The sequence below is a fragment of the Elephantulus edwardii genome, unplaced genomic scaffold, assembly GCF_000299155.1.
Source record: "Elephantulus edwardii isolate Elephantulus edwardi_28Jun2011 unplaced genomic scaffold, EleEdw1.0 scaffold00029, whole genome shotgun sequence".
NCBI classification, from domain to species: Eukaryota; Metazoa; Chordata; class Mammalia; order Macroscelidea; family Macroscelididae; genus Elephantulus; species Elephantulus edwardii.
The window spans coordinates 2,826,932-2,854,083 of NW_006399779.1; the positions used below are offsets into that span (position 1 = coordinate 2,826,932).

Consider the following 27,152-nt stretch of genomic DNA (forward strand, 5'->3'; position numbering starts at 1 on the left):
AGAGGGAAGGTGGTTCTTACAATAAAAGGCCTATAGACTAGCACTTTGTCTATTATAGTGTAGAGGTTAGGAACCACAAGATGTAGAGGCTCAGCTATGTCATTTATGGTTCTTAAGTCCATATTTCTATGTCCACTCTGTTTGTCCTTATTTTATTATTGTCTCTTAAATTCTGCAGGTGTTCTGATACGCATCCCATTTAAGAACAACTGGCATAATGGTGTCTGATGTGCATGTGCACCTCTGTATGTTCATGATGTTGTTGTCATTGGGTGCCATATAATAGTTTATTACCCATGACAACCTGGTGAACAACAGAAATGGACCCTGTCCTATCCTCTGCTATGCTCACCATCTCTGCTACACTGGAGCCCTTGTTACAGTCACTGTGTCAGTCTATCTTGTTGAGAGTCTTCCTCTCTTTCACTGACCCTCCACCTTTCCTAACACGACTTCCCCCTTCATTCCCAAGAACTGGTCCCTGCTGACAACATACCGAAATTATCTAAGATGAAGTGTCAGCATTCTTGACTCTACAGAGCATCCTGGCTGAACTTCGTTCAAGACAAACTTATTTCTTCTTTTGGAAGTACATGTAATATTCAGTTCTTAGCCGCAACACAACCCAAAGGCACTAAATTATCTTCTGCCATCTTCATTCATTCATTATCAAACTTTCTGATGCTTAGGAAGTAAATGAAAAGACCGTGGCTTAGGTCTTCTTAATTTTTAAATTAATGTTCTTGCTCTGTAGCCCTTTAAAGACGACATTGACAGCAGATTTTTTTTTTCAATGAAACATGTCTTCTGTTTCTTGGCTGATACTACTCTCAGTGTTGATTATGGATCCAAGCAAAATGAAATCATTCACAACTTCAATCATTTCTCCATCTGTCAGAGTGATTGATGCCTATTGGGTCAGTGGTGAAGATTTTTTTCTCTTGATGGTGCAATATAACCTATATTGAAGGCTATATTCTTTAATCTTCTGCAGCATGTGCTTCAAGTCCTCTTTGTTTTTACCAAGCAAGGTATGTCATCTGCATAACACAGGTTGTTGGAAAGTCTTTATATGACAAAATCCAAATTAAAGTGAGGAAGGAATAATTTTTGAGATTCTACATTTTCCTCTCTTTCACATTTTCATAATGCCAACAGATATAATAAAGAAAATAGCAAACCTTGCTCCCAATTAATATTATAGCTTTGTTTACAAAAAGAAAAGAAAGGAAAAGAAAGATTGAAGAACTTTCACAAAATAACTGACTGAAAAAAAAAATATTTCCCATGGAAATATTCATTTCAGATTGTGGGTATACATATGATTTCCATGAATCTACATCATCTAACTTGTAGCACTGAGGTTACTTGTAATTAGTGTAGCTGGAATCACCATTAACTAAAGAAAGCTTATCTTCCACTTTGATTTATCAAAACTTTTGCTTTTCTTTACTTCATGTTAATGTGGAAGGACACCAAATATTGTAACTAGAAAATGCTCTCTGTAATTTCATTTTCTTACTTCTGATGTTTATGTCCTTCATCTTTTTTATGTATAACCTCTCTGTCTCCAGGGCTTAGCTAAAATTCTACCTCTTCCATAAATACATATGTTGTTGTTTTGTGCCATCAAGTCAGAACCAACTCATAACTGACCTCCAGCAAGTTTTCAGAGGCCATAAAGCACCCAGAAAGAGATGGTCTTCCATATTGTTCACACAGAGCAGTTAGTGAATTTGAACCACATGCTTTTGGGTGGGAAACACAGTTTCTTATCTCTTGGCCACCAAGCTGTTGGTGTTGTTGATTGCCTTCATTGCCTTTGAGTCCAACATGACTCATAGTGAACCTGTGAACAAAAGGCCTGAAGCCCCTCTATAACTATTGACATTTATAAAAGTTCATAGAGTTTCTGGAGGCATATTATTTAGGAAGAGGATTCCAGTCATGCTTCCAACCATATGGAAATAATAATAATTGTTAGTTACGGTTTATAACATGATTGTTTTATAGCATTTCCTCATTATCCACATTTCAAAAAAAAATCACATTAAAATATTTTGTTTAAAATTTGTTATTTAACAGGGTTATATAATATTTCTTTGATCAAAGCATGGCCTAAGACCCTAATCACCTTAATTCATTTCATATATTTGTCACATTCCTGTTGTTTTGGGGGTGTTTGTTTGTTTGTTTGTGTTTTACTTATCCTACTAATACTCTATTCCCCAAAGTTGGAAACATTCCTAACTTTTATTTACCGAACACATTATTTCTACTTCCTCTTGACATTTTTCTTACTCCTCCACTCCAAGGTATGTCTGATTTATTCACAGAATTTAGTGAACAGAATTGTAATTAAGAACAATAATGTAAAAGGCCAACATTTACCATAGCACTTACTGAGTATGGTAAATGTCATGGTAGCCTTTCATCTCATACTCCCCAGGATCTCACATGTAGGTTTTACTATGGACATTACATAAGAGAAAGCTATGATTTTTAAAATTTAGAGTAATAAGCTACCAATCATGTCCCTAATGACCCTATGAACAACAGATGTGAACCTTGTTCTATCCTGTGCCAACCACATTGAAATCTCAAATGCCAGACTGAAATTAGGGAAACAAATTTAAAACACTGAAGTCAATATCAACATGAAACCTTTCTCTTAATCTTTATAAGGAGCTCCTTTCCTTAGTCAATATATTACTGAGTAGGTTTGTCCTGGAGTAGGTGAAGCTGGAATGCTCCTTGGAGTCAAGGATTCTGAAGCTTCGTCTGACATACTTTGGCATGTTGCAAGGAAGGAATGGTCCTTGGAGAGGGACATCATGTTTGGGAGAGTGGAGGAACAGCGCAGAAGGGGAAGACCCTCAATGAGATGTATCGATTCTGTGAGTGGAGTGGTGGAAATGAGTGTGTTTAAGATGGCGAGATTGGTACAGGATAGAACAGCGTTTAGGGCTCTTGTACATAATGTCACTATGAGTCGCAAACGACTCAATGGCACATAACAACAACAACAAAGGAAAATATAGGATGGATAACATATAAAATGTGATGACCTGGATTTGTCCACTGCACCCAACAACTGGTAAAATTTATTCTTTCCTGAAGATATCTTATTCTCAGTGGCCGATAACAGCCTTTGCCTTTGGATGTTGCTTCTATTAAAGAACCTTACTAAGACTAGAGACTTAACAGAGCTTTAGATGACAGCATTTTAGGAGAGATAATTACTCTGGAAAAAAATATAATACTAAAGAGCACACCATCCTAAATCATTTGTAGGGCATTGGTTGACTTGAAGTTATCTGTAATGAAATGTCTCATCTTTGAAAATGTGAGAGAGCCTTTCAGAGGCAATACACATTATCTCAGCTGTATAGGAATCATAATTTGAGGGTTTAGAGATGATGTAGAAATGTGAGGCTTCCTGTGTACATTAAGTGAAGTGGATTTGGCAGCGCAAAGATATTCATCTAACTGAATTCAGTTGTAAGTTCTGATAGCAGTGGAAGGTGTATCTGTTGTGCAGCAGAGTGGAGGCACCTTGTGCCAGCAAAGGGACCTCTAGTAACTTTCCTCTAGGTTCCAGCTGAGAGGAGTTTTGCAGTGAAACCTCTTATTCTTACCACCCAGGAACCTCTCTAGACCTTCATGTGACAGCCTTCTGAAGAGTGCTATTGCTACTTAACAAGTATATGACATTCTGTTATGAAGTTACCATCACTGATTCGTTCTGTATAATGAATGTCCTGTGCTGTTACGATAGTGTTTTGCTTTCACAACTCCAATCCCACTTATAGAGCCTAAAGTTTAATCTCTTGTCTGTAAACCAGCTTATCCCTTATGTAATCTACTTTCCCATGACCACTATTTACTAATTGAAGTTATGACAACAGTACACTGGCAAAACTGGCTGATTTAAAATATTATGAATGACTTTAATACTTTTCTGGGGAAAAATCCAATTTGCTATTAAAAAAAGCATATAATGAGAAAATTCTGACATTTATAATTTAGGCTCATTATTTCTACTTAGAAATTGTATTATACCTAAATAATAACCTCAGAAGGAATATGAAGTAGTAGGTATTGAGTGTCTCTCTTCCCTGAACCCTAATCTGGAAAGAAGACAAAATAAGGAGGATGCTTAAGCTAAGTCTGTACAGTTTAGAGGAATCCAAAATTGTTCCTTGACTCAAAAGCAAGGAAGGAAAAGGGAGAATATTCATGCCTAAAGAGGATTTTCAAGCAAAATTCAAGGTCAGTAAGTGATTCTAGATGTTTTTCTCATCTATGTAAAGGGCTATAAGCAACTTAATCCCTTTGTAGAAAGCAGATGTGTTAACTAAGCTAACAGTTCCTAAAAGCTCATTGTTGTTTTCAGATGCCCTCAAGTCCATTCTGACCCCCGTGACCCCATGCACAACAGAACAAAATACTGCTTAGGTCTGTGCCATCCTCACATTTATTGCTGAGTTGGAGTCAATTCTTGCAGCCACTAACCTGTCTATCTTGCTGTTCCTCTTTTTATCTGAGACGCTAATTTACTAAGATGACCTTCTTCAGAGGTGGTTGTTGTTAGATGCCTTGAGGCCAACTATTACTCAAAGTCATCCTATGAACAACAGATCTGTACCTTGCCCTGTCCTGAACCATCCTCCTGGAGCCCATAATCTGTCCATCTCATTGAGGGCCTTTCTCTCTTTCCCTGACCCTCCACCTTTCCAATCATAATGTCTTTTTTTCCCCCAAGAACTGGCCCTTCCTAGTAGTAAGCCCAAAGTATGTGAGACAAAGTTTTACCATCCTTGCCTCTAAGGAGACCCTCATGCAATATTCATTGCCAACATTGTGACTCATCGATTCTTCTTTAGTCTTTTATATTCATTGCCTGTTTTTTTCATCCCTGTAGATCAATTGAAAATGGTTGGACTAGAGCATACTTTTGTCCTCAGAGTGACAACTCTGAATTTTCACAATGTAGAGAGGATTTTTGTAGAATGTTTTATTTCCTTTCTTGATTGCTAAGTCTATTGATGTTGACTGTGGTTCCAAGTAAATTGAAACCCTTGAAGCTGTTTTGTATATTTATCATGATGTTGCTTAGTAGTCCAGCTGTGAGAATTTTTTTTCCCCTTTATGCCAGAGTGGAAATTTCAGTGAAAGCTATAACTTTTGTTTTTGTTAGTGTTCAAGCCCTCTTTAGTTTAAGAAAGCAAGGTTGTGTCATCTGCCTGTCACAGGCTCTTAATGAGTTTTCTTCCAATTCTGATGCAATATTCTTCTTTATATAGTCCAGTTTCTGGGATTATTTGCTCAGATATATATTGAAGTACTATGGTGAAAGATGCAACTCTGATGCACATCTTTCCCAATTTCTTTAGACTTCTTTTCATTTCTTCAGTGCCAGTTCAAACTTTCATATATGTAATTGATAGGCTCTTGGCCCTTGGACTTCTTTCAACTAATGGTACTGAGCTTCTCGATTATGTCATGTCACAAATGTAGTCAATTTCATTCCTATGTGTTCTACCTGTCAAGGTTCTCATGGTTACCTTGAAAAAAAATAGATATTTGCCATGAATAATTTCTCGGTCTTGTCAAATTTTAACATGCAATCTATGATACCATTTTATTACCAAGGCCACATTTCACAATAAGGTTTACATCTCAACATGAAGAAAACAAGAATGCTCATTACTAGACTGATAACATCACAATAGATGGAGAAAAGATTGAAGTTATAGACAACTTTATTTTACGTGATTCCAAAATCAACACCCATGGAAGCAGCAGTCAAGATAAAAATAAATGTTGCTTTGGGAAAACTGCTGTCAAAGACCTCTCCAAAGTACTAAAGGTTAATGTGAACCTTATTCAAGCCATTTCATTTGTGTTAGGTGCTGTCAAGACTACTGTGTCTTGTAGAGACTTACTGAACAAGAGATCTGAACCTGGCCGTATCCCGTACCATTCTCAACATCTCAGATAATTTGATCCCATAATTATGGTCACCATGGAAATCGATCTTGTTGAGGGTCTTCCTCATCTACTGACCTTCCACCTCTCCAATCTTTATGTCCTTCTCTGAGGACTTACTTCTACCATACCCAAAGTATGTGAGATGAAGCTTCACCATCCTTACTTCAAAGAAATAACCTGGTTGCACTTTCTTCAGGACAGACTTATTTGTTCTTTTGGCAGTCCTTGGGATATTCAGTACTCTTCTCCAGCATCATAACTCAAAGGCATCAATTCTTCCTTTGTCATCCTTAGTCATTGTCCCAACTTTCAGCTGCATAACAAGGAATCATAAAGACAATAGCTTGAGTCAGGTGTACCTTAGTCTTTAAACTGATACCCTTGCTCATGAGGACTTTAGAGAGGTCCCTGACAGTAGTTTTTCCCAGTGCAATAGATCTTTTTTATTTCTTGACTGCTGGTGCCAAGAGTACTAATTGTAGATCCACATCAGTTTAAAAATTAAGCTATACCTAATCCAAGCCATGTTGTTGTGTGCCATTAAGTCGAAATTGACCCATTGCTGACCCTCCTGTGAGTTTTCAGAGGCACCACTAGTTCTTACTACCTAGGCCACCAGAGCTCTCTCGATCCAAACCATAGTAATTTTTTTTTTAATTATTGTGTATCATCAAATCAGATCCAACCGGCACAGGAGGAGATTGTCCCTCCTTCTCAGAAGAGCATCTGGTGGATTCAAACTGTGTGCCATCGGTATTGCAGCACAGCTTCTTGCCACTATACCAGAGGGGCCAGAGCTCCCTCTAAGCCTTAGTATTTTTTAATTGCTCCCTGTACATATGAAAGTTGAACAATGAATAAGGAAGACTGTCAAAGAACCGATGCCTTTGAATTGTATTGGCAAAGAATACTGAATATTCTGCGAATATACTGCTAAAAGAACAAACAAGTCTGTCCTAGAGGAAGTTCAACCAAAGTGCTCCTTAGAGGCAAAGATGATAAACCTTTGTTTCCTTTGTTTTGTGTGCTCTGGGAGTGTTGTCAGAGGGTGTCAACCCTTGGAAAAGACTTAATGCTTAGAAAGATGAAGAGAGAAAGAAAGGAAGGCTATTAACAAGGTGGATTGACTCAGCATCTACAGCAAAGGGCCTGAGCACATGCGAGCTCATGGGAAGGGTGCAGGACACGCAGAGGTCAGAACTGTTGCTCAGGGCATGGCTGTGAGTTGGAGTGGACTTGATGGCACACAACAACTGCAGTCCCACTTTGTTTCAAATGATACATTCACATCACCAGTAATTTTCATTACCTCTTCATTGCCTATTTTAATCAATTTCAGACTACAGATGTTGTAGTATCTTTGATTACTTCCTCATGTGTATTAGTAATCGAAGTGTAAATGATAATAATAGTTTTCACTGCTCTTCCCTCTAAGAACATGGATATTATCTCTGAAAACAGAGTAAATATCAGGGTAGATCTTGATGTGTTCTTTTTGATGAAGAACACGGCACTGTTCTTCAGTTTCTCATTTCTGACACAGAATGGCCAATACCAGTTCAACTCTGTTTATGAATGTCTATTGATCTTTTTTGTTTTACAATTTTGACATTTTTGAGACTCATACTTCATACTTTTCATTCTGATTACTACTGGATAATTGAAGCTGATTCTGAACACTTTAAGTTGTGCCACAATAGCAAGTGAAAGTCCTAAAGTATTTATTTACTTCTAGGCATGAAGGTTGACCCTTCATGAGGCATCTTGTCCTCAGTTCTACGTGAGTACCTTCCAACCTCAGGGGCTCAGTTTCCAGCCCTATCCCAGTGTTCTGCAATCATCCATAAGGCTCTTGCTAGCTAATTTATTTTTTTCAGAAATACATGGCTAAGTGCTTCCTCTCAATCTGTCTTAGTCTGAAGCTTTGCTGAATTCTGTTTACCATGGGGGACTGTGCTGGTATTTGACATACTGGTGGCAGAGTTTTGCAAACTAACAGATGAGTGTCACTTTTCATATAGGAATCAGAGTAACCTGAGGTCTAGAGTTGAATTTATTTGTGGGCAAATTCATTAATCCTTTGTGAATTTTGTTAACTATGTCAACAAAACCTTAATAAAATACTAACTTTCACATGAAGGTGTTTTGAAAATTTAACAGAGTAATACTTGTGAAGAGTTTGGCAGGCTTTCTAGCTAAACAGACATCATTTGTATATCATATCAAGTTCTTGGAATTTAGTCTTTCCTGTTTGTTTATTTATGTAATACTTTCAGAGGGTTAGGAGGAAAAAATAAAAACTGGAAGTAAATATTTGACATGGTGAGTAAAGGAGAGAGGGAGAGAAAAAGTATTTCATGTCCAAAAAGGAAATTGAATAAGACCAGCTGGTCCGACTAACCAGTTCCAAGTGAATCCCTCCGTCAAGGATAGTTCATGAAAACCAGTCAGAATTAGGCCCTTCACATGAAAACAGCCTTCTTAAATCACAATCTACTCTATCATTGTATAATGAGTTGCATTTACAGCTTTTGTGAAATGTGTAAACCAAAAAACCATTGAATTTCCCTGGGCACTGAAATGAAAATGCTCCACATTCATGGCTCTTCTGCTGAATGTCGAACCTGTTTAGCAAGATTTCCAGGTCTACTTATTGCAACATTGCCTGGGGAGAGCACTTTGTGCCTGAGGAAGTTGCCTAAAATAAATCTCAAGGATAGAGGAAAGGCTTCGTAGCACTTGAATGCTATCCAAATTGGAAATCTCAGAGCTATTGCACACTTGTTTTAGCTGAGCCCTCGTTTAAGAATGTTTGAAGTCTTTATCTCTCCTGATGAAAACAATACTTGAGATTCTTTTCCTTTTTCTCTTCACATTTAGACATATTTGATTTCACTTGTGTTTGAAATGTATCCCTTGCCTCTGTCCCACATGTCAGTCCTTAGCTAAAATATAGTGAAGAGATTTTTAAACTGTTGAAGCAATACTTTATCTATAGACAATTTATTCAATAAACCAAACAAATAAAGAAGTACGTTCCTCATCTAGGACCCTCTTTTTATTCTCCATGTTTCAAATGAGTTTCCATGGAGCATAATTTGAAACCTTTTGGAATAAGGACTATAGACAAGGACTCACAATTGTTGGAATAATTCAGTTTAAGAAACATTAATTGAAAGAGTTCAGCATGGCAAGCAATAAAAGTGTCCAGAAAAACAAACAAGAGACATTTAAAATATTTATCTTTGAATGTAGGGGAAAGTGGGTAAGAGCACATGTAATAAAAATGTTGGAGATGCTATCATGGGTGTCCAGACAAGGTTAAGAATAAGCCTCGACTTGTTGGGCCCTTGGTTTTGTTTTATGAAATATTCAAATAAGTAACTTGGAACAAACCACATACATAATTTAACTTCCTTTATATATATATATATATATAACCCTATTAAACTTTTAAACTATATTATTAAGTTTTGATCATAGTGTAGCAAGGTGAAATGGCTCTGAGGAAAGGAAAGCACATGCACATGTTTGGAAACAGTTTTAATTAGGAAAGCATGTCATCATCAGAGAGGAGGGCTGGGAAATACGTTGTATCATTTCTGCATAACAGGGGTATGCAATGCTGTCTTCAGCTTTGCTGGGATACTCCCTGCGCACCTTAGCTGTTGTGATTCCCACTTCACCTCTGCAAATTTAGGACCTTTGTGTTACACTGAAGAGTCAGAAAGATAAGGAAAAGTGAAATGTATAAACCTCGGGAACTCTTCAAAGATATCATAAATGTCATATTTTTAATGATGCAGCATTTAAAGACTATTTCATAAAGTTTGTTTGGGGGCTATAATGTACATTGAAATTCAAAGAATATAGGTTCATCACACTTGTAAAATGCTAAAAATTGTTAAATATAATGCCCTAGTAGTTATATATTGCACTGCCAACCCCCAGTACACATGGTTTGAATCCACCAGCTGCTTCATAGGAGAAAGGCATGGTCTCCTCCAGTGTGATTTATTGCCTCTGAAAAACCCACTGGAAGGTCAGCTGTGAGTTGATTCCAACTCAATGGTACATAACAAATAATAGCACTTAAACAATTTCCCGGTGCTACAGATCTTTCTTACCCTCCAAATAGGCTGATATCAAAGTTAGATATTTTTATGCCTAGTTACATGACTAGAGATCAACTTACAGTTGTTGCATTTGTTGTTGTGTGTCATCAAGTCAGAACTGATCCATAGCCAACATTCCAGCAGGTTTCCAGAGACAATTAATAGCATGGGTGGAGACTGTTCATCCTTCCCCTGCAAACAGTGGGTGGATTCGAACTGCATGCTTTCAGGATTACAGTGCAGCTTCTTACAACTGGGCCATCAGAGCTTCTTCCTGATCTGTATGCCCTTCTATTAAATCAACAATTTGATAGAATGAGATTATGGATCCACATGAGAATTTAAATAAAGAGGCAGTGATTAAAGGGAGCTCTGGTGGCTTAAGGGGCTGTGCGGCCAATCCAAAGGTAAGGAGATTTTCTCCATCAGCTGCTCCCTGGGAGAAAGATGGGCAGCCTCCTCTAGTGTGATTTACAGCCTCTGAAAATCCATTGTAAGTCAGCGTGAGTCAGTTCCAACATGAAGGCGTACAGCAACAACAGAAAGAATATATCTCAAGGTGGCAGGAGACTTTTATCGCAAAGGCTAGCTCAATATTGAAATGAAACAAATAATCCTTTTTTTCAAAGAAATACTCAGTGCATCTTCTACTATGTCATGCTCTTCAAATAAACATTTCATAAAATTCAATTTACAGGCTCACCATATTACAATTGTCTTTATTTGTTACACTTTCTGAGTGGAAAGAAAGTTTAGGGAGAGAAAAGGGAATGTGAAATGGTTAACCTTTAAGCCTTGAATAAGCAAGCATTCTATGTGTTGCATGCTATGTAAATGGTTTCTCATCCCAAGCGTTAGTCACTCCATAGTGCACTATTTTCACTTGATATTCTTTTTAAATTTTTTCTTGTTGTGTATCACTGAGTCAGAACTGACCCATAGCTGACCATCCAGCAGGTTTTCAGAGGCAGTAAATAGCAGGGAAGGAGATCGCCTATCCTCCAATGGAGCAGCTGGTGGATTTGAACCACGTGCCGTCGGGATTTCAGCACAGAAGATTTTTACCCTTTGAGAAGCCATTTATTTCTAAGTCTATCTCCTTCCTTCTTCCCACATAAGTCCTAGGGAGACTTAGCTTCTTGTGGGTAGCTCGGATATTTGGAAAACTTGGTTTTCTTCTTAGTGGAGTTTGACCATTCACTTGGTGGCCTAGCTACAGGACATTGACATTGTGCTGCTAACCCCAAAGGAAGAAAGTGGGGAATCTCCTCCTGGGAGATGTAGAGTCTCAGAAATCCAATGGAGGGTCAGCTTTGAGTTGGCTCTGACATGACAATAAGTTTGTTCTATTTTTAGCTACACTTTTAGAAATTTACAGTAAATTAGGAGTTAGGAATATTTTGAGTCAACCTGAAAATAAGTAAGTCAGTGACAGAATGGAAGACTGAATGGTTGTCTGAGAACTGCACTGATTTTATGGGTACAGAAAGAATATTCATTATAATATAATGGGAATGGGAGTCTGAAAAAGAAAAGCAACTATGCTGTCTGGATAAAGAGTTGTTGTTTTTATTATTACTATTCTTTTTATAGCCACAGTCTTTCTAGAGTTTTGGAAAAGGAGAAGGAGTATACTCACCTATGCTTGGGACCTGATTGAATGGGAAGAAGAGGAGGTGAGTTATGCAAGCAGGGTATCAGAAAAATGCCGATTATATTAGGCAAAAATTATGAGTTGATTTTAACATTTAAGAATTTTTCTCAGTGTTGTTCTTTATTTTTTTCTTTCTTTTTTCCCCCAATGTTTTAAAATACATATCATATCTTATTTCATGAACATAGTACAATTCAGTGCTTACATCATCTTTCTAATTAGGTTTTAAAGTTTTCTTAAATTACACTGTTGTTGTTGTTGATTGCCATCAAGCACTATTCATAGTGACTCCATTTGAAAAAGACCTTCGGCCTTATTCTAATTATTGTAAATTACACTGGGAGGAGATCCCTTTAGAATATGATACAATTCATGTTTTCTTCAAAACTTAGTTCACCTATTATTTGAAAAGAAGTTCTTTGGGGGGGCAGGCAAGTAGTTTAATTTTTCTTTCTTGAAATTGGACACTGAGTAACTACTTTCCTAGGAAACAATGCGCCCCCAGTTTGAAGCGAAGTATTATCAGATGGAGCGAATAAATCCCATCACAGGGAAACCGGAGCCACATCAGCCCTTCTCAGAGAGAATTACTCGCCTCCTTGTCTCTGTCTCAGGGATATTCTTCATGGTAAAGTATGACCACTCATATCAGAACCAAATAGAATTTATTTTCCCTTTGGAAAGGGGAGCTGGGGAGTCAATTTATAAGTAAACATTATAACATCAACTTGTTTGGTAATCCAGAAGATTGAGTACACTGTGTCATTTTTCAACACTTGGAAAAACTTAAGGTACAATGATGTTGTGTGCTGTAGAATCAGAGTAGACCCATAGTAGACACTCTGGTGGGTTTCAGACACAGTTAATCTCACTGGAGGAGACTGCCCATCCTTCTTCCGTGGAGCACCTATTGGCCTCGAACTGCGTGACTTTGGTATTGCAGCACAGCTTCTAACTACTAGGCCACCAGAGCTCCATTAGTAATCATACTGCTACCCCAACGTGACACCTCTGGTGGTTCGAATCCACCATGGCTCTGTGGGAGAAAGAGATGCAATGTCTTCCTGTGAGATTGACAGTCTCCAAAAACCCACAAGGAGGTCAGTTATGAGTTGGTTCTGATTCAATGACGGTGACTGAGTTAGTAACATTGTTATAAAAATGAGTAAAGATGATTGAATGAAATTATAATTACAATGTTATGAAACAAAATCTATATCAATGATGAAATGAAAAAATCTTTATGATTTGGAAAACTCTTCTTCAAATGAAATAAACATCTTTTTTAAAACCTGTGTACTAACAAACAAAATAGAAATTAAAGGAGGTCAAAGAGGGCCTCTGTGCCGATCTTTGAATACTTCTTCAAACAAATATAAAAGAAAATGGAATTTAGAAGAATTGCTCTAATGATCCAGGTATAATACATGTGTTAAAACTAAGTCTTTTGTTATGATATTGTTGGAAGAATTTACATTTTACTATGACTACTTTGTTAATATACAAACCAGCTTATACCTTGTATTATCATTTTGACTGCAATATCATTTAGCTCCTTAAATCCATGTATCTTCTTAGAAGAATGAACACCTCCAGTTCCTGAGGGCAATGTAAAGGTTTCCTGATTTGGATTTTAACTGGTCAGTGATGCAAACTATGACCGTCTCTCTTGGTCTCTCTCATTGCAGATCTCTCTGGTGATCACTGCAGTGTTTGCAGTGGTAGTGTATCGGCTGGTTGTCATGGAACGGTTTGCCTCATTCAGATGGAGTTTTGTCAAACAATACTGGCAGTTCGCAACATCTGCTGCTGGCGTCTGTATTAATTTTGTGATCATCATGATGCTGAATGTTGTAAGTATTTATAATTCTTTTTTTTTTCACTGAGTCAAAAAAGTTGAGCAGGGGAATGTTCCATAATTCTTTTATGCTTGGATTGCATTCACCCTAAAACGCACACCAGCGCATAATGGTTGAATGAGTTCCTATTTACAGTGATCTATAGGACTAAGTAAAATTGACTACAAGAATTTTCAAGACCATTATTCTTAATGGAAATTTGTGAGCAGTGGTTTATAAATTTAAACTTCTGATATTTTATTACTAGCCCATCATCACCAGGATATACTGTTCATATTGAAGTCAAAATAACAAAGACAGCTCAGTTTAGCAGAAAATATTTGGCTTAGATGATAGTTTCTTGACATGAAAACTGGTTATAGTTGTGTTATCTTGCTAGACTTTGCGTTTAAAACCCAAATTAGTGATAACTTCTAGAATGTTTAGTATTCTATCTTTCCTTTCATGCTTTCAACAGCTCCACAAAAGTATTGATCTCCCTGTTACATAAATTAGAAAACTGGGGTTCAAAGAGGTTAAATGCCTCCCTAAATCATGCATCTGGTGATTGTTAGTTATATTAATTACATCATAAAATGATTACACAGAGAACTAAGCAATGCATACATTTTTATATTTGTAGCGTGTCTATTCAACCATATACTTCAGGAGAGATGTGCAGCAGGGTTATTTAATTTCTCCATGTCTATTCAATCTTTTCATTGAGCAAATCATTTGAGAAGCTGGATTCTATGAAAAAAGAGTGTGGCATCAGGATCAGAGGAAGACTTGTCAACAACCTGTGCTATACAGATGACATGACCTTGCTTACTGGAAGTGAGGAAAACTTGAAATAGTTACTGCAGAGAACCAAAGACTACAGCCTTCAATATACATTGTATCTCAGTCTCAAGAAGACAAAAATCCTCACCACTGGACTCATAGGCAAGGTCATGACAGAAGGAGAAAAGATTGAAATTATCAACAATTTCATCTTACTTGCATCTACAATCAACTCGAATGGTAATGGCATTCCGGAATTCAGGAGATGTATTGAACTGGGCAAATCTACTGTCAAAGACCTCTCTAGATTACTGAGAGAAAATGATATCAGCTTGAAGAGTAAGGCTCACCTCATTCAGGACATGGTCTTTTTCAGTTACTTATTAATCATCTGAGAACTGGAAAGTGTATCAGGATGACAAAAGTGGAATTAGTGTCTTTAAAACTGTGTCTCACTCCCCTTCACACCCTGCTTTCTCCATTTGCCCTAGAGAACCACCTTTAGTTGACTGGTTCCTAGCACTCTACTGTTTGACTCTGGTTATGTCTTATTTAATAGAACTTCCAGTGCCTGGAATCCCCTTTTTTTTACTGGGAGACTCTCTCTCTATCTTTGAATATTCCAGTTAAGGACCATTTCCTCTAGAAATTATTTTTAAAACATTTATTTGTATAGTCTCCTCTATAAAATGGAGCAATCTTCTCTTTGTGTTTGTTTTTCTCACAAAACACTTTAATGTGATTATTCTTCTATCCAAATTCTCCTGGTAGTATAGAATATCTCCTCTTGGGAAAATATTCTTGTTATAGCACAGAATCCACTTTTCCTCTGCTGATTGATAGCAAGCCTATTGTAGGCAGAGATCAAAGATTTCTTTTAATATCCTAAACTTTGCATGAGGCTTTAAAGGCACTTCAAAATTGTCCTTGAATTAATATCAAAAATTTTATTCTCAAAAAAAAAACAAACAAAAAAAACCAAAAAAACCAAAACCAACAAACCCTTGAGTCAGAAACTAGCCATCACTGACCCTCGGGCAGAATTTTGTTGTTGTGTGCCATCAAATTGCAGCCAACCCATAGCTGACCATCCAGTGGGTTTTCAGAGGCAGTAACTTTCATGAGAGGAGATTGCCCATCTTCTCTCAAGGAGTCACTGGTGGACTCAAACTACTGCAGAGGGTAGCATCTAACTGTGGGGTTAGCTTTTCACCTCCCTAGACTGTGTTCCCCAAAATTCCTAATATACTACTGCTGTTGTTAAGTGCCGTCAAGCAGACCACCACTTGTAGCAACACTAGGAACAACAGATCTGAACCTTATTCTATCCTGTACCATCCTCATGTGCTCCGACATGCTCCAATTCATTGTGGCATTCACTGAGTTAATCCATCTCATTGAGGGTCCTTTTCTCTTTCAGCAACACACTGCCTTTCTCAGCATGATTTCACTGCCTTAGGACTGGTTCCTCCTGAGAATATACCCAAAAAAATTGAGATGAAGTTTCACACTCCTTGCCTCTAAGGAACAACCTGGTTGCACTTCCTTCAGGATACGTTTCTGCATTATTTTGGCAGTAGATTCAGTATGCCAGCATTACAATCCAAAGGCATCAATTAATCTTCATTCTTCTTTATTCATTATCCAATTTCAGTTGTACATGAAGGAAATGACAATACCAAGGTTTAGATAAGTTGAACTTTAGTCTTTAATCTGGCATAGGTGATCTTTTGTACTTTAGAGAAGTCCTTCACAGCACATTTCCCCAGTGCAATATGCCTTTTGATTTCTTGATGGCTGTTACCATCAATGTTGATTGTAGATCCAAGTAAAATGAAGTTCTTGACAATGTTTTCTCCATCTATTATGATGTTCTCTGTTTATCCAGTGGTGAAGAATTTTGTTCTATTATCATATAAAGTGTTGTAGTCTTTGATCTTCTCCAGTAAATGCTGTAAGTCTTTACTTTCTGCAAGCAAAATGTATCATCCGCATAACTCGGGCTGTGAACCTGCCTTCCTCCAATCCTGATGCAATATTCTTCTTTATATAAATTAACTCTTATTTCCACAGTATTCAGATTGAATAGGTCTGAAGAAAGGATACTGTTGTTGTTGTTATGTGCCGTTGAGTCGCTAGCGACTCATGGTGACCCCATGTACAACAGCACTAAACCCTGCTCTATCCTATGCCAATCGCACTGCCTCTGACACACCCATCCCGGTTACCCCAGTCACTGAATCAATCCACCTCATAGAGGGTCTTCCCCTCCTGCGCCGTCCCTCCACCCTCCCAAGCATAAAGTCCCTCTCCAAGGACCTCTCCCTCCTTACAACATGTCCAAAATATGTCAGACAAAGCCTCAGAATCCTTGCCTCCAAGGAGTAACCTGGTTTAAACCTCTCTAGGATGAATCTGTTTGTTTTCTTGTTAGTCTATGGTACATTCAATACTCGTCTCCAGCACCACACCTCAAAATCATCAATTCTCCTTCTATCCTCCCTAGTAATTGTCCAACTCTCTGATGCATAACAAGTGATTGCAAAGACCATAGTTTGTATCCGATACACCTTAGTCTCCAAAGTGACATTATTGCTCTTCAGTACCTTGGGGAATTTTCTAACAGCAGACTTTCCCGTTGTAATATGTTTTTTTTATTTCCTGGCTACTGGTGCCAAGAGGACACCATGGAGTCAAGCAGACTAAAGCTGTTAACAATCTCAATCTCTTCACCATCCATCCTGATGCTGCCAATCGGTCCAGTGGTGAGAATACTTGTCTTCTTGACATTGAGCTTCAATCTATACTGAAGGCTGCAGTTCTTGACCCTCTGCAGCAAGTGCTTCAGGTCCTCCTCAGTTTCAGCAAGCAGTATTGTGTCATATGCATAACGTAGATTGTTAATAGATCTTCTACCAATCCTGATGCCACACTTCTCCTCACAGAGCCCAGCCTCCCGGATAATCTGCTCTGCATACAGGTTGAACTGCATACAGGTTGAAAAGGTATGGAGACAGGACACATCCCTGTCATACGCTTTTCCCAATTTTGAACCATGCAGTGTTTTCTTGCTCTGTTCTGATGACTGCAACTTGGTCCAAGTATAGGTTTCACATTAGCATGATCAAGAGACAACGTTGCTCTTGAGTACTTTAGAGAGGTCCCTAACAGCAGGCTTTCCCATCGCAATACGTTTTTTGATTTCCTGGTTGCTGGTGCCAAGAGTGTTGACCGTGGAGCTGAGCAAACTGAAGCTGTGAACAATCTCAATCTCTTCACCATCCATACTGATGATACCAATTGGTCCAGTGATGAGAATCTTTGTCTTCTTGACATTGAACCTCAGTCCATACTGAAGGCTGTAGTCCTTGACCCTCTGCAGCAGTTCAAAAGGGTTTTGATAAAATCAATGTATAAGTATACAGTTTAAGAAATATTTGTTCTTATTGTTTAACAAGCAAACTTTCAAACTTGTTGGTCATCAAGTCAATTCTGATAATATCAACTCTACCAAATCTTAATGTTGATTAATTAAGAAAGGTGCTATGTCATACATGCCACGCAGTATGTGGGCCTAATATTGTGTTGGGTTTAGGTGCCATGATTTAACTAAAACATAAACCACTGCTATGAACCCAGATCTAAAGCATGCCCTATCCTATACCATTGCCAAAGTCTCTGTCCTGTTCACACAGTTCATTTCATTGAGATTCTACCTCTCTTTTGTTGATCTTTCCCAGCATGATGTCTTTTTCCAAGGCTTAGCTCTTACTGTCAACATACTGAAAATATATGAGATAAAGTTTCACCACTTTTACCTCTGAGAAGTACCCTAATTGCCCTTTATCTAAGACAAATTTATTTGGCAGGTTTTTTGCGTCTGTGGTATAGTTGATACTCTTCACCATGTGCGTAGTGTTACATTTTAAAAGGTGAGTTCTCCTTGATTTGGCTGAAGGTCAGCTGTGGGCAGTCTGGTTGGTTTTGTTTTGCTCACAACCATGTGCAAGCTCCTTGGATTGGATGGTTCTGAGCTGTGGACTGGGGCCTCTTGTGGAAGCCAATCAAGGCCTGGTGTGCTGGTCTGGGTTTTTTAAAATCCATTTGGGCCCTTGGGCCTGTGGCCCTCAGGCCTGGTATTATTAAATTGTTTTTATAGTGAACGTTCTTCTAAATGATATGGCACTGTCAATTTGCTGCACTGAGGAAATGGGATTGCTGTGATACTGAACACTGTCCCATTGGTGTCTCAAATGCCATAATGGTTACACAGTGTTTGGTGGAGCTCCCAGATTAAGACAGACTTGGAAGCAGGAGCAGCATCCCCTTCCAAACAACATGCCTCTAGAAACTCTATGAACTTTGAGAAACAAAAATAGTTACAAAACAGGGTTAAGGTCTTTTGTTCACAGGGTCATTATGAATCGTGATCAATTTGACAGCACTTAACAACAACATTCACCAATACCAAAATTGAAAGATGTCATAATTTATGTGAATTTTAAAGAATTAGAAATAGACCATTAGTTAGTTTGAAATAGATAAAGTTAATCCAATTAAGCCATTGCAAAATAATGTGTAAAAGAATAGTCTTAATTTTTTTATGCCTTACCCTTTTAATTTTATATTGCATGCACTAGATAAACAGCACCCTGTCTTACTCTCACTTCTAAAATAGACCAAACTAGAGCAAAATATTTGGCTAAATTAAGTCTGTCTTTTTGGGTTTTTATTTTGGATTTTTTTTCCAATTTGTTCCACTGCAATTTATTGATACACATTACCCGTTACATTACCCATTACAATACACATTCCATGTATTTCTTTCAAGGATATTTTCACTGGTAGACTTTATATCCGCATAACTTTCTTTGGCACTGCTTGCCAATTATAGTGAAAGAAGGGGTTATTATGAAAGAGGTGGATCAAAGGGCTATGTCACGCATATTATCCTGGCAGGAATGATTCATTTAATAAGAGGGTTGACTTTTATATATAATTTCTTTGTTTGGTATGAAGGTGTATATGTGTATAGTTTCTAGCAATTTGGTAGAGAGGATATTGGAAATATGAAGTTCCTGTTTGAAGTTTATTTAAGTGAAAACCAGATATTGAGGCTGGAGTTCAGAGAGTAAGTTTCTGAGAGCATAGTTTCTCACCAACTCCCTTCCATTGAGTTGCTTCTGACACATAGTAACCTTCCATCACTTTCCTGAGGCTGCAGATCATAGAGGGAGGAGACTCATCTTCTTCTGCAGAGTGGCTTGTATATTCCAACAGCCAGATAGATACACACAGCCTTTGATCTAGTAGCACAACTCAATATGGGCTGTCTCACCAAATCATTCAGAACAACCTTAGCTTTTCCTCATTTTTCCTGTTCTTTGCATTTTAATGCAAATTAATATCTACAAAGCGCCTTGAACGAAGATATTAATCTCAGAATAAAGACTGAAGTCTGTAGCATGGCCAAGCAGGGACTGAAAAAAATGTTTTCCCTTCAGAACTCTCTGATTTATCTTTTATGACTTTGTTCTTTTATGACTCTCTTAACTTCTTTCTCTTTCACAGCATCCATTAAGCCTATGCCAGTGTCAGGACATTCCACTTCTGTCACCACTGAAGAAAGGTAGTGAACCCAGGCAATGGGGTTCCTCCCTCACTTACGAGTTCAGTGTTCAAACACGCCCCTCTCAAAGAGGTTTCTCTGACAGCTTGGTGAATAATAACATTCAGTTTCCACAACTTCAAGGCTCCATTATACAGGTCTGTCTTTCCTCATAGTGTATTTTTTTCCTGCTACCCAATAGCACTCAATTTATTTGTTTGCCATGTATATCTACCCTGTGAAACTTAATTTCCATGAAAGTTGCCATGGTCAGTTCAGTTCATTGTTATTTGGTCGCTGGACTACACTTGATCCATTAAATGGTCTTAAAATGTTTAACTCGACAAAGATTTTTTTTTTATTTTATTAAGTCAGTTATAGCTTTAAGAATATATGAGTGGATAATTTTCAAAACTATGAATTCTCCAACATGGTCCTGGATATGCTACTACCATTATTCATTGCCATGATATCAGAACTTACTCATAAGTAACCCTCAAGCAGGTTTTCAGAGGCATAAATTGCATGGGAAGACCTGCCTACCTTTCTTTAAAAAAGCAGCTGGTGGATTCTAATCTACCATCTTTGAGTCAGCAGCACAGTTCCTTACTTACTTGTTGTTGTACCATTGAGTCGTCTGTGACTTATAGCAACCCTATGTACAATAGCCCTAAACCGTGCTCTATCCTGTGCCAATCCTATTGTCTCTTACACACCGACCCCCATTACCCCAGTCACTGAATCAATGTATCTATCTCATTCAGGGTCTTCCTCTCCTCTATTGTCCCTCAACCCTTTCAGGAACGACATCCCTCTCCAAAGACTGGTCTCTCCTTGCAATATGTCCAAAGTATTTGAGACAAAGATTCAGAATCCTTGCCTCTAAGAAGCAGCCTGATTTAACCCTCTCCAAGACAAATCTGTTCATTCTCTTAGCAGTCCATGGTATATTCATTACTATTCTCCAACACCACAGCTCAAAGACATCAGATCTCCTTCTATCAATCATTCCTAGTCATTGTCCAGTTCTCTGATGAATAACAAGTGATTGCAAAGACCATGGCCTGTATCAGGTGTACCTTAGTCTCCAGACTGACATCATTGCTCTTCAGTATTCTGGAGAGGTCTCTGACAGCAGACTTTCCCAATGAAATTCAGCTTTTCATTTCCTGGCTGCTGGTGCCAAGAGTGTTGATTGTGGAGCCAACCAAACTAAAGTTGTTTACAATCTCAATCGCTTCAACATCCACCATGTTGCTGCCAAACAGCCCAGTGGTCAGAGTCTTTGTTTTTTTGATATTGGGCTTCAATCTATATTGAAGTCTGCAGTTTTTAACCTTCTGCAGCAAGAGCTTCAGGGCCTCCTCAGTTTCAACAAGCAGGGTTGTATCATCGGCATAACGCAGATTGTTGATGACTCTTCTTCCAATCCTGATGCTACATTCCTCCTCATAGAACCCAGCCTCCCAGATAATGTGTTCGGCATATAGATTGAAAAAGTATAGCGATAGGACACATACCTGGTGTACAGCCTTTCCAATTTTGAACCATGCGGCATTCCCTTGCTCTGTTCTGAGGACTTCTTCCTGGTTCAATGATCAGTTTCACATAAACACAGTCAAGTGTTCTGGGATTTCATTCTTCTCAGAGTTAGACACAGTTTGTTGTAGTAGTCCACACAGTCAAACACCTTTGCATAGCTAATCAAACACAGGTAGACATTCCCTGCTTTCAGCCAAGATCCATCTAACATTAGCTATAATATCCCTAGCACCAAGGCCTCTGTTTAACCCGGGCTGCACTTCTGGCAGTTCTTTGTTGATGTGCTGCTCTTGTCATTTTTGGAGCATCTCCAGCAGAATCTTGTTTGCCTGTAATATTAATGATATTGTTTGATAATTTCCACACTTTGTCAGATCAAGTTTCTTTGGAATGGGAACAAATATAGAACTCTTCCGGTCAGCTGGCCAGGTGGTTGTCCTCCCGATTTCTCGGCACAACTTGGTGAGCACATTTATTGTTGAAATATATTAGTTGGTATATAGCCAATTCCTGAGGCCTTATTTTTTGCCAATTCTTTCAGAGCAGCTTGAATTTCTTCCTTCATCACCACAGGCTCTTGCTCATACATTGTTTTTGGTTTTTGTTGTTTTTTGTGGGGTTTTGTTTGTGTGGTTTTTTTCTGACTCAGGACTAGGGTAATGGAGGTAGGTGTACCAGAGACAAGGTTGGCTCAGGATAGAGAGGGTTCAGTGATACTATACACAGGGTCGCTATGAATTACAAGCAATGCAACAGAACTTAATATCAACCTCACAGGTAGTTTATATTTTTCCCCTCCAGTCCTGATACCTTATTCTTTATATAGTACATCTTTTCAAATTATTTATTCGACATTCAGACTGACAAAGTCTCACAAAAGGATAATTCAACAGAAACTCCGTGTTCTATTTGAACAACTGCCTTTTAAAAAAATTATTTTATTAATTTTAATGAACATTTACAGAGATTTTGAATTTCCATTCATTCACTCTACTATTTTAGCACACTACCTATTATGGAATTCTCATTCTTTAAAGTGTTGTCCACAACTTGTTATTATTCATACAATCAAATGCCTTTAAATAGTCAATAAAACAAGGTAGATGGCTTTCTTGTATTCTTTACTATCATCAATATCCCTCTGACAACAGTAATGATATACCTTCTTCCATTGTCCTTTTCTGGATCCAGCTTGGTATCTGGCAGTTGACTCCTGATACTGCTGCAACTAATGTTTAATCATATTCAGAGGAATTTTACTTGTGTATGAATCAGTGAAGTTGTTCAATAATTTTGGCATTATTTAGTCCACCTTTCTTTGTAAATGGCAAAAATATTAATTTCTTCTAGTATCTTGAACAAGTAGCTGTTTTCCAAATTTCTTAACATAGGTAGGTGGATGAGTGCTTTCAGTATTGCATCTTTTTGTTTAAACATCTTCGTTTGTTTGTGTCAATCAGTGAAGCCTTATTTTCATCAGTGCCGTTCGTGCAGCTTAGATTTTTGACTTTCATATCATAGACTTTGAATGTATACTAAGACCTGAAATGGTTGAATATCAGCTAATTCTTAATACAATGACCGTGAGTGTTCCTTCCATATCTTTTGCTGTGTTTTTCTTAAATATTTTCGCTCGTTGTTGCTGTTACATGCCTTGGGTTGACTGCAACTCATAGTGACCCTATGAAGCCTGCCCTATTCTTGGCCATCCTCATGTTCTCCCACATGCTTGACCCATCAGTGTACTGTGTAAGTCCATGTTGTTGAGGATCTTCTCTTTTTTCTACCCTCTTTTTCTACCAGAAAGATAGACTGATCCCTCTTAACAACAAGCCCAGTGTATGTGAGACAGTATTTTTGAATATTGAACTTTAAGACTTGACTTTTACTCTACCAGTTCAAGTTATTTTAAAAAATATTTTTTGTATCTTCTCTATAGAAAATTAAATTCAGTTCCTTGTGTATACCAGTTTCCAAAATCATATTAGTTGTTTGATCAAGTCCATCCTCATATTCTTCTTTGAGTCTTCGCTATAATCATCTTACTTGGTAAACAGAGTATGGAAGAAAAACATATTAGTCAAGATAACATTATTGGTGAATCAATGGTAAACTTACCCACAAACTTCAAAGTGTTTGCTTTTGAATATACTTTTAAAATTTTTTTTTTTATTAATAATTTTAATGGACATTTACAGAGATTTTGGATTTCCATTCATTCATTGCTGTACTTCTCTCCCCGCCCAGCCCTCCGCCCCCTCCCCCCAGTTCTCTTTTCTCTTTGAAAAGTAAAGGAAACACTCCCTCCCTGGTACACAATCCCCCTGAACCCCTCCCACCTTCCCAAGTACATTCCACTCTGCAACCTTAATTGTGGACTCTTGTGATAACCATAATACCCTATCATACATTGCTTTTAAATTATTCTCTCCCGCATCTGTTTCAGTGCGTTGTTGCACCAGTAATGAAACAAAATTATTGCATTCAGTGCAATATTTCTGTCTCAAAATAATTCTTTAAATCTTAGAAAGAGGTAAATTTGAATTCCATCTATGATGAATTATCACAGTAGTTTGAGTGAAAGAACTCTCAGGAAGGTGAGTAACATTTAAAGTATGCAGATGCATATCTTTTAATCATCCATGCCAGAAGTGATATTAATAGAAGTTATACTATAAAGTATAATTTATTGAATGATGTGGTTATGAATTTATATCCAAACACCATATTTTTTGCATATGATGTACCTGTAAATACATACAAGTACACAACAAGCATGGTTCATGTAACATACACATTGTGTGCATAAAAATGTAGCATATAAAATAATATATCAAGTAACTGTCTCTATCATATATGTATTCCTATCTATATTTACTTGAAATACTGTGATATACATAGTCTATACTGGAGGTGACAGAATATATAGAGAGAAGAAAACAATGACAGAAGTTAAAAATGTTCAATTGAAAAATCAGTTCTTTGTATAAATGACTGTTTTAATAAGTTTAGCATTTTTATCTTATTTTTTAAAAGCTTCTAACTAGCTTTATTCTTTAGGAATATATCTTTCACATAGAGTCTTTTGCATGGTAAATGTTGGAAAATATTACATCAGTAGTATAGCTTTCATATTTCTTCATATTTTGCCAGTATAGTAAAAAGTAAATATAATTTTAAGCTTAAGTCCCATCTAAGCTATTGACCAGTTAAACAATACTTTGATGTTCTAAATATAATTTTCTTCACCAAAAAAATGTTACAGATAGTAAGTGTATCCATGTAAGTAGATCTATTATTTTAGGGAGCGCAGTTGTTAAAGCATTTGGCTTCTTCTCAAGCGGTAAAGGAACAGTTGTAACATGGATGTGGCCAAATTTGACTTCTTCTCTCATAATAATTGGTAATTGTTACCATCAATATTGTCTATAGCATCATACAAGTAGCTACACAGACATGTCACCCAACATGCCCCGCACCTATTTTACCAATCATTGGGTTGGATGTTCATTGCAAGACTCACATATGTTACTCACAGTTGTGGAGTGTGGAAAAGGAAAAGAATAACACACAATGCAAGTCCAGGCTTAGTCCTTTGGTCCCATTCCTCAATTAGTGAAAGTCCAGGTTCAGTTCAATAGCACAAATGCAAGAAACCTCTGGTTTCCTCAATCATCCAGCAAACTTTGTCTCAGGGCAGTTATAAATCAGCTTTACTTTCAATCATCCAGCAAGCAAAGACTTTAACTGTGGCCTTTATCTCCAGGGTTTCTCTGGTTACACCTTGCCACACTCTTTCACAGCAGTGTCATAGTCTCTTCACAATCTCCACCACTGTCATGCCCTCTCTCACAGTGTGCCAAGTTCTCTCTTATATTGGTCTCACAAGTATTGATGATTTGCAGCCCTCTGTGTCTGCAGATAAGGTAGCTGGACAATGGCTAGAAAAGTCAATTTAAGGTTTCTGACAGCTCACAAGTTTAGCTTCAAGCCCATCGACTACTCAGCATGAGAAAAATGTAGCAGTCTTCTTCCATAAATACTTATAATTTCACAAACCCTATGAGTCTATTTTACATAGTATAGCTACGAGTCATAATGGACTCAAAAGAATGTAATGTAAATCTAGAGGACAACTACCTGGCCAATTTATCCATATTGGAAGAAATATATATATATATATATATTTCCTATCCCCCCCAAAAAGAGATCCAACAGAATATGAAAATTATTAAATAATATCACTAATATCACACACGGAAAAATCTTGCTGAAGATTATTCAAAAGTGACTGGAACAGTATATCTGCAGAAAACTTGCAGAAAACAAACAAATAAACAAAATAAAAAACCTTCCAGAAAAACTGCTGGGTTTAGAAGAGGTCATGACATAAGAGACATCATGGTCAATGCCAGGTGGATCTTGGAAAAAAGCAAAGAGTACCAGAAGAATGTCTATTTGGGTTTTATTGACTGTGCAAAGGCATGTGACTGTGTAGATCACAACAAACTGTGGCTAACCATTGGAAGAATGGAAATCCCAGTACACTTCATTGTGCTCATGGAAAACTTTTACTTAAACCAGGAAGAAGTTGTCTAAACAAAGCAAGGAAATACTGTAAGGTTTAAAATAAAAAAAGGAGTGTGTCAGAGCTGTGTCCTTTATCCATACCTTTTCAAATCTATAAGCAGAACACATCACTCATGAGACTGGACTCTATGAAGAAGAATATGGCATCAGGTTTGGAAGAACAGCCAGCATTATGCAGATGATACAACCTTGCTTGCCAAAATTGTGGAGGACATGAAGCATTAGCTTGACTACAGTCAAGGACTGTAGTGTTCAATAAGGATTGCATGCAAACATCAAGAAAGCCAAGATTCTCACCATGGGGCCAGTTGGCAGCATCATGATTGATGATGAAGAGATTGAAGTTGTTAACAATTGCCTTTTGTTTGGTTCACAATCAACACTCTTGACACCAGCAATCAGGAATCAAAAGATACGTTGCTTTAAGAAGGTCTGCTGTCAGGGGCCTCTTCAGAGTGCTAAGGAGCAGTGATGTTGGTCTACAGACTAAGATGCACTTGATCCAGGCCACAATCTTCTCAGTTACTTGCTCTGCACCAGAGATCTGAACAATAACTAAGGATAACAGACAATGCCTTTGAGTTTGGTGCTAGGGAAGAGTATGGAACATTCTATGGACTACCAGAGAGCAAACAGGTCTGGCATGGAGAAGGTGAAACCAGATTGCTCCTTTGAGGCAAGGATTGTGAAGTTCTTGAAGACTTTGGACATGTTACCAGAGGGACCAATTCTTAGAAAAGGACATCATGCTTGGAAAGGTGGAGAGTCAGATCAGGAGAGGAAGACCCTGGATAAGATGGACTGACACAGTGACAATGAAGGCAGATGAGTCAGAGACAGGGAGATTATCTCAGGGTTCAGAGCTATTAGTCATAGGCTTGCTATGCATCTTAGTCGACTGGAAGGCACACAACAACATTGTATATCTTTTTTTTTTTTAATTTAGGTTGTTTATTTTTCATTTCAATGAACCTCTACCGAGATTTTGGGATTCCATTCATTCATTGTTGCACCCTTCTCCCCGCACA

The 27,152-nt window shown here is 37.8% G+C and overlaps 1 protein-coding gene across 1 annotated transcript in view; it reads left to right on the forward strand.

Annotated features, from left to right (window-relative positions):
* Positions 1-27,152, forward strand: part of ANO3 (anoctamin 3) — a 376,853-nt gene that overhangs the window by 312,283 nt on the left and 37,418 nt on the right. The window contains exons 15-17 of the mRNA XM_006883709.1: positions 11,703-11,785; positions 12,251-12,391; positions 13,452-13,616. Coding sequence (XP_006883771.1) covers positions 11,703-11,785; positions 12,251-12,391; positions 13,452-13,616 — 389 coding nt within the window. The remainder of the gene's footprint in view (positions 1-11,702; positions 11,786-12,250; positions 12,392-13,451; positions 13,617-27,152) is intronic.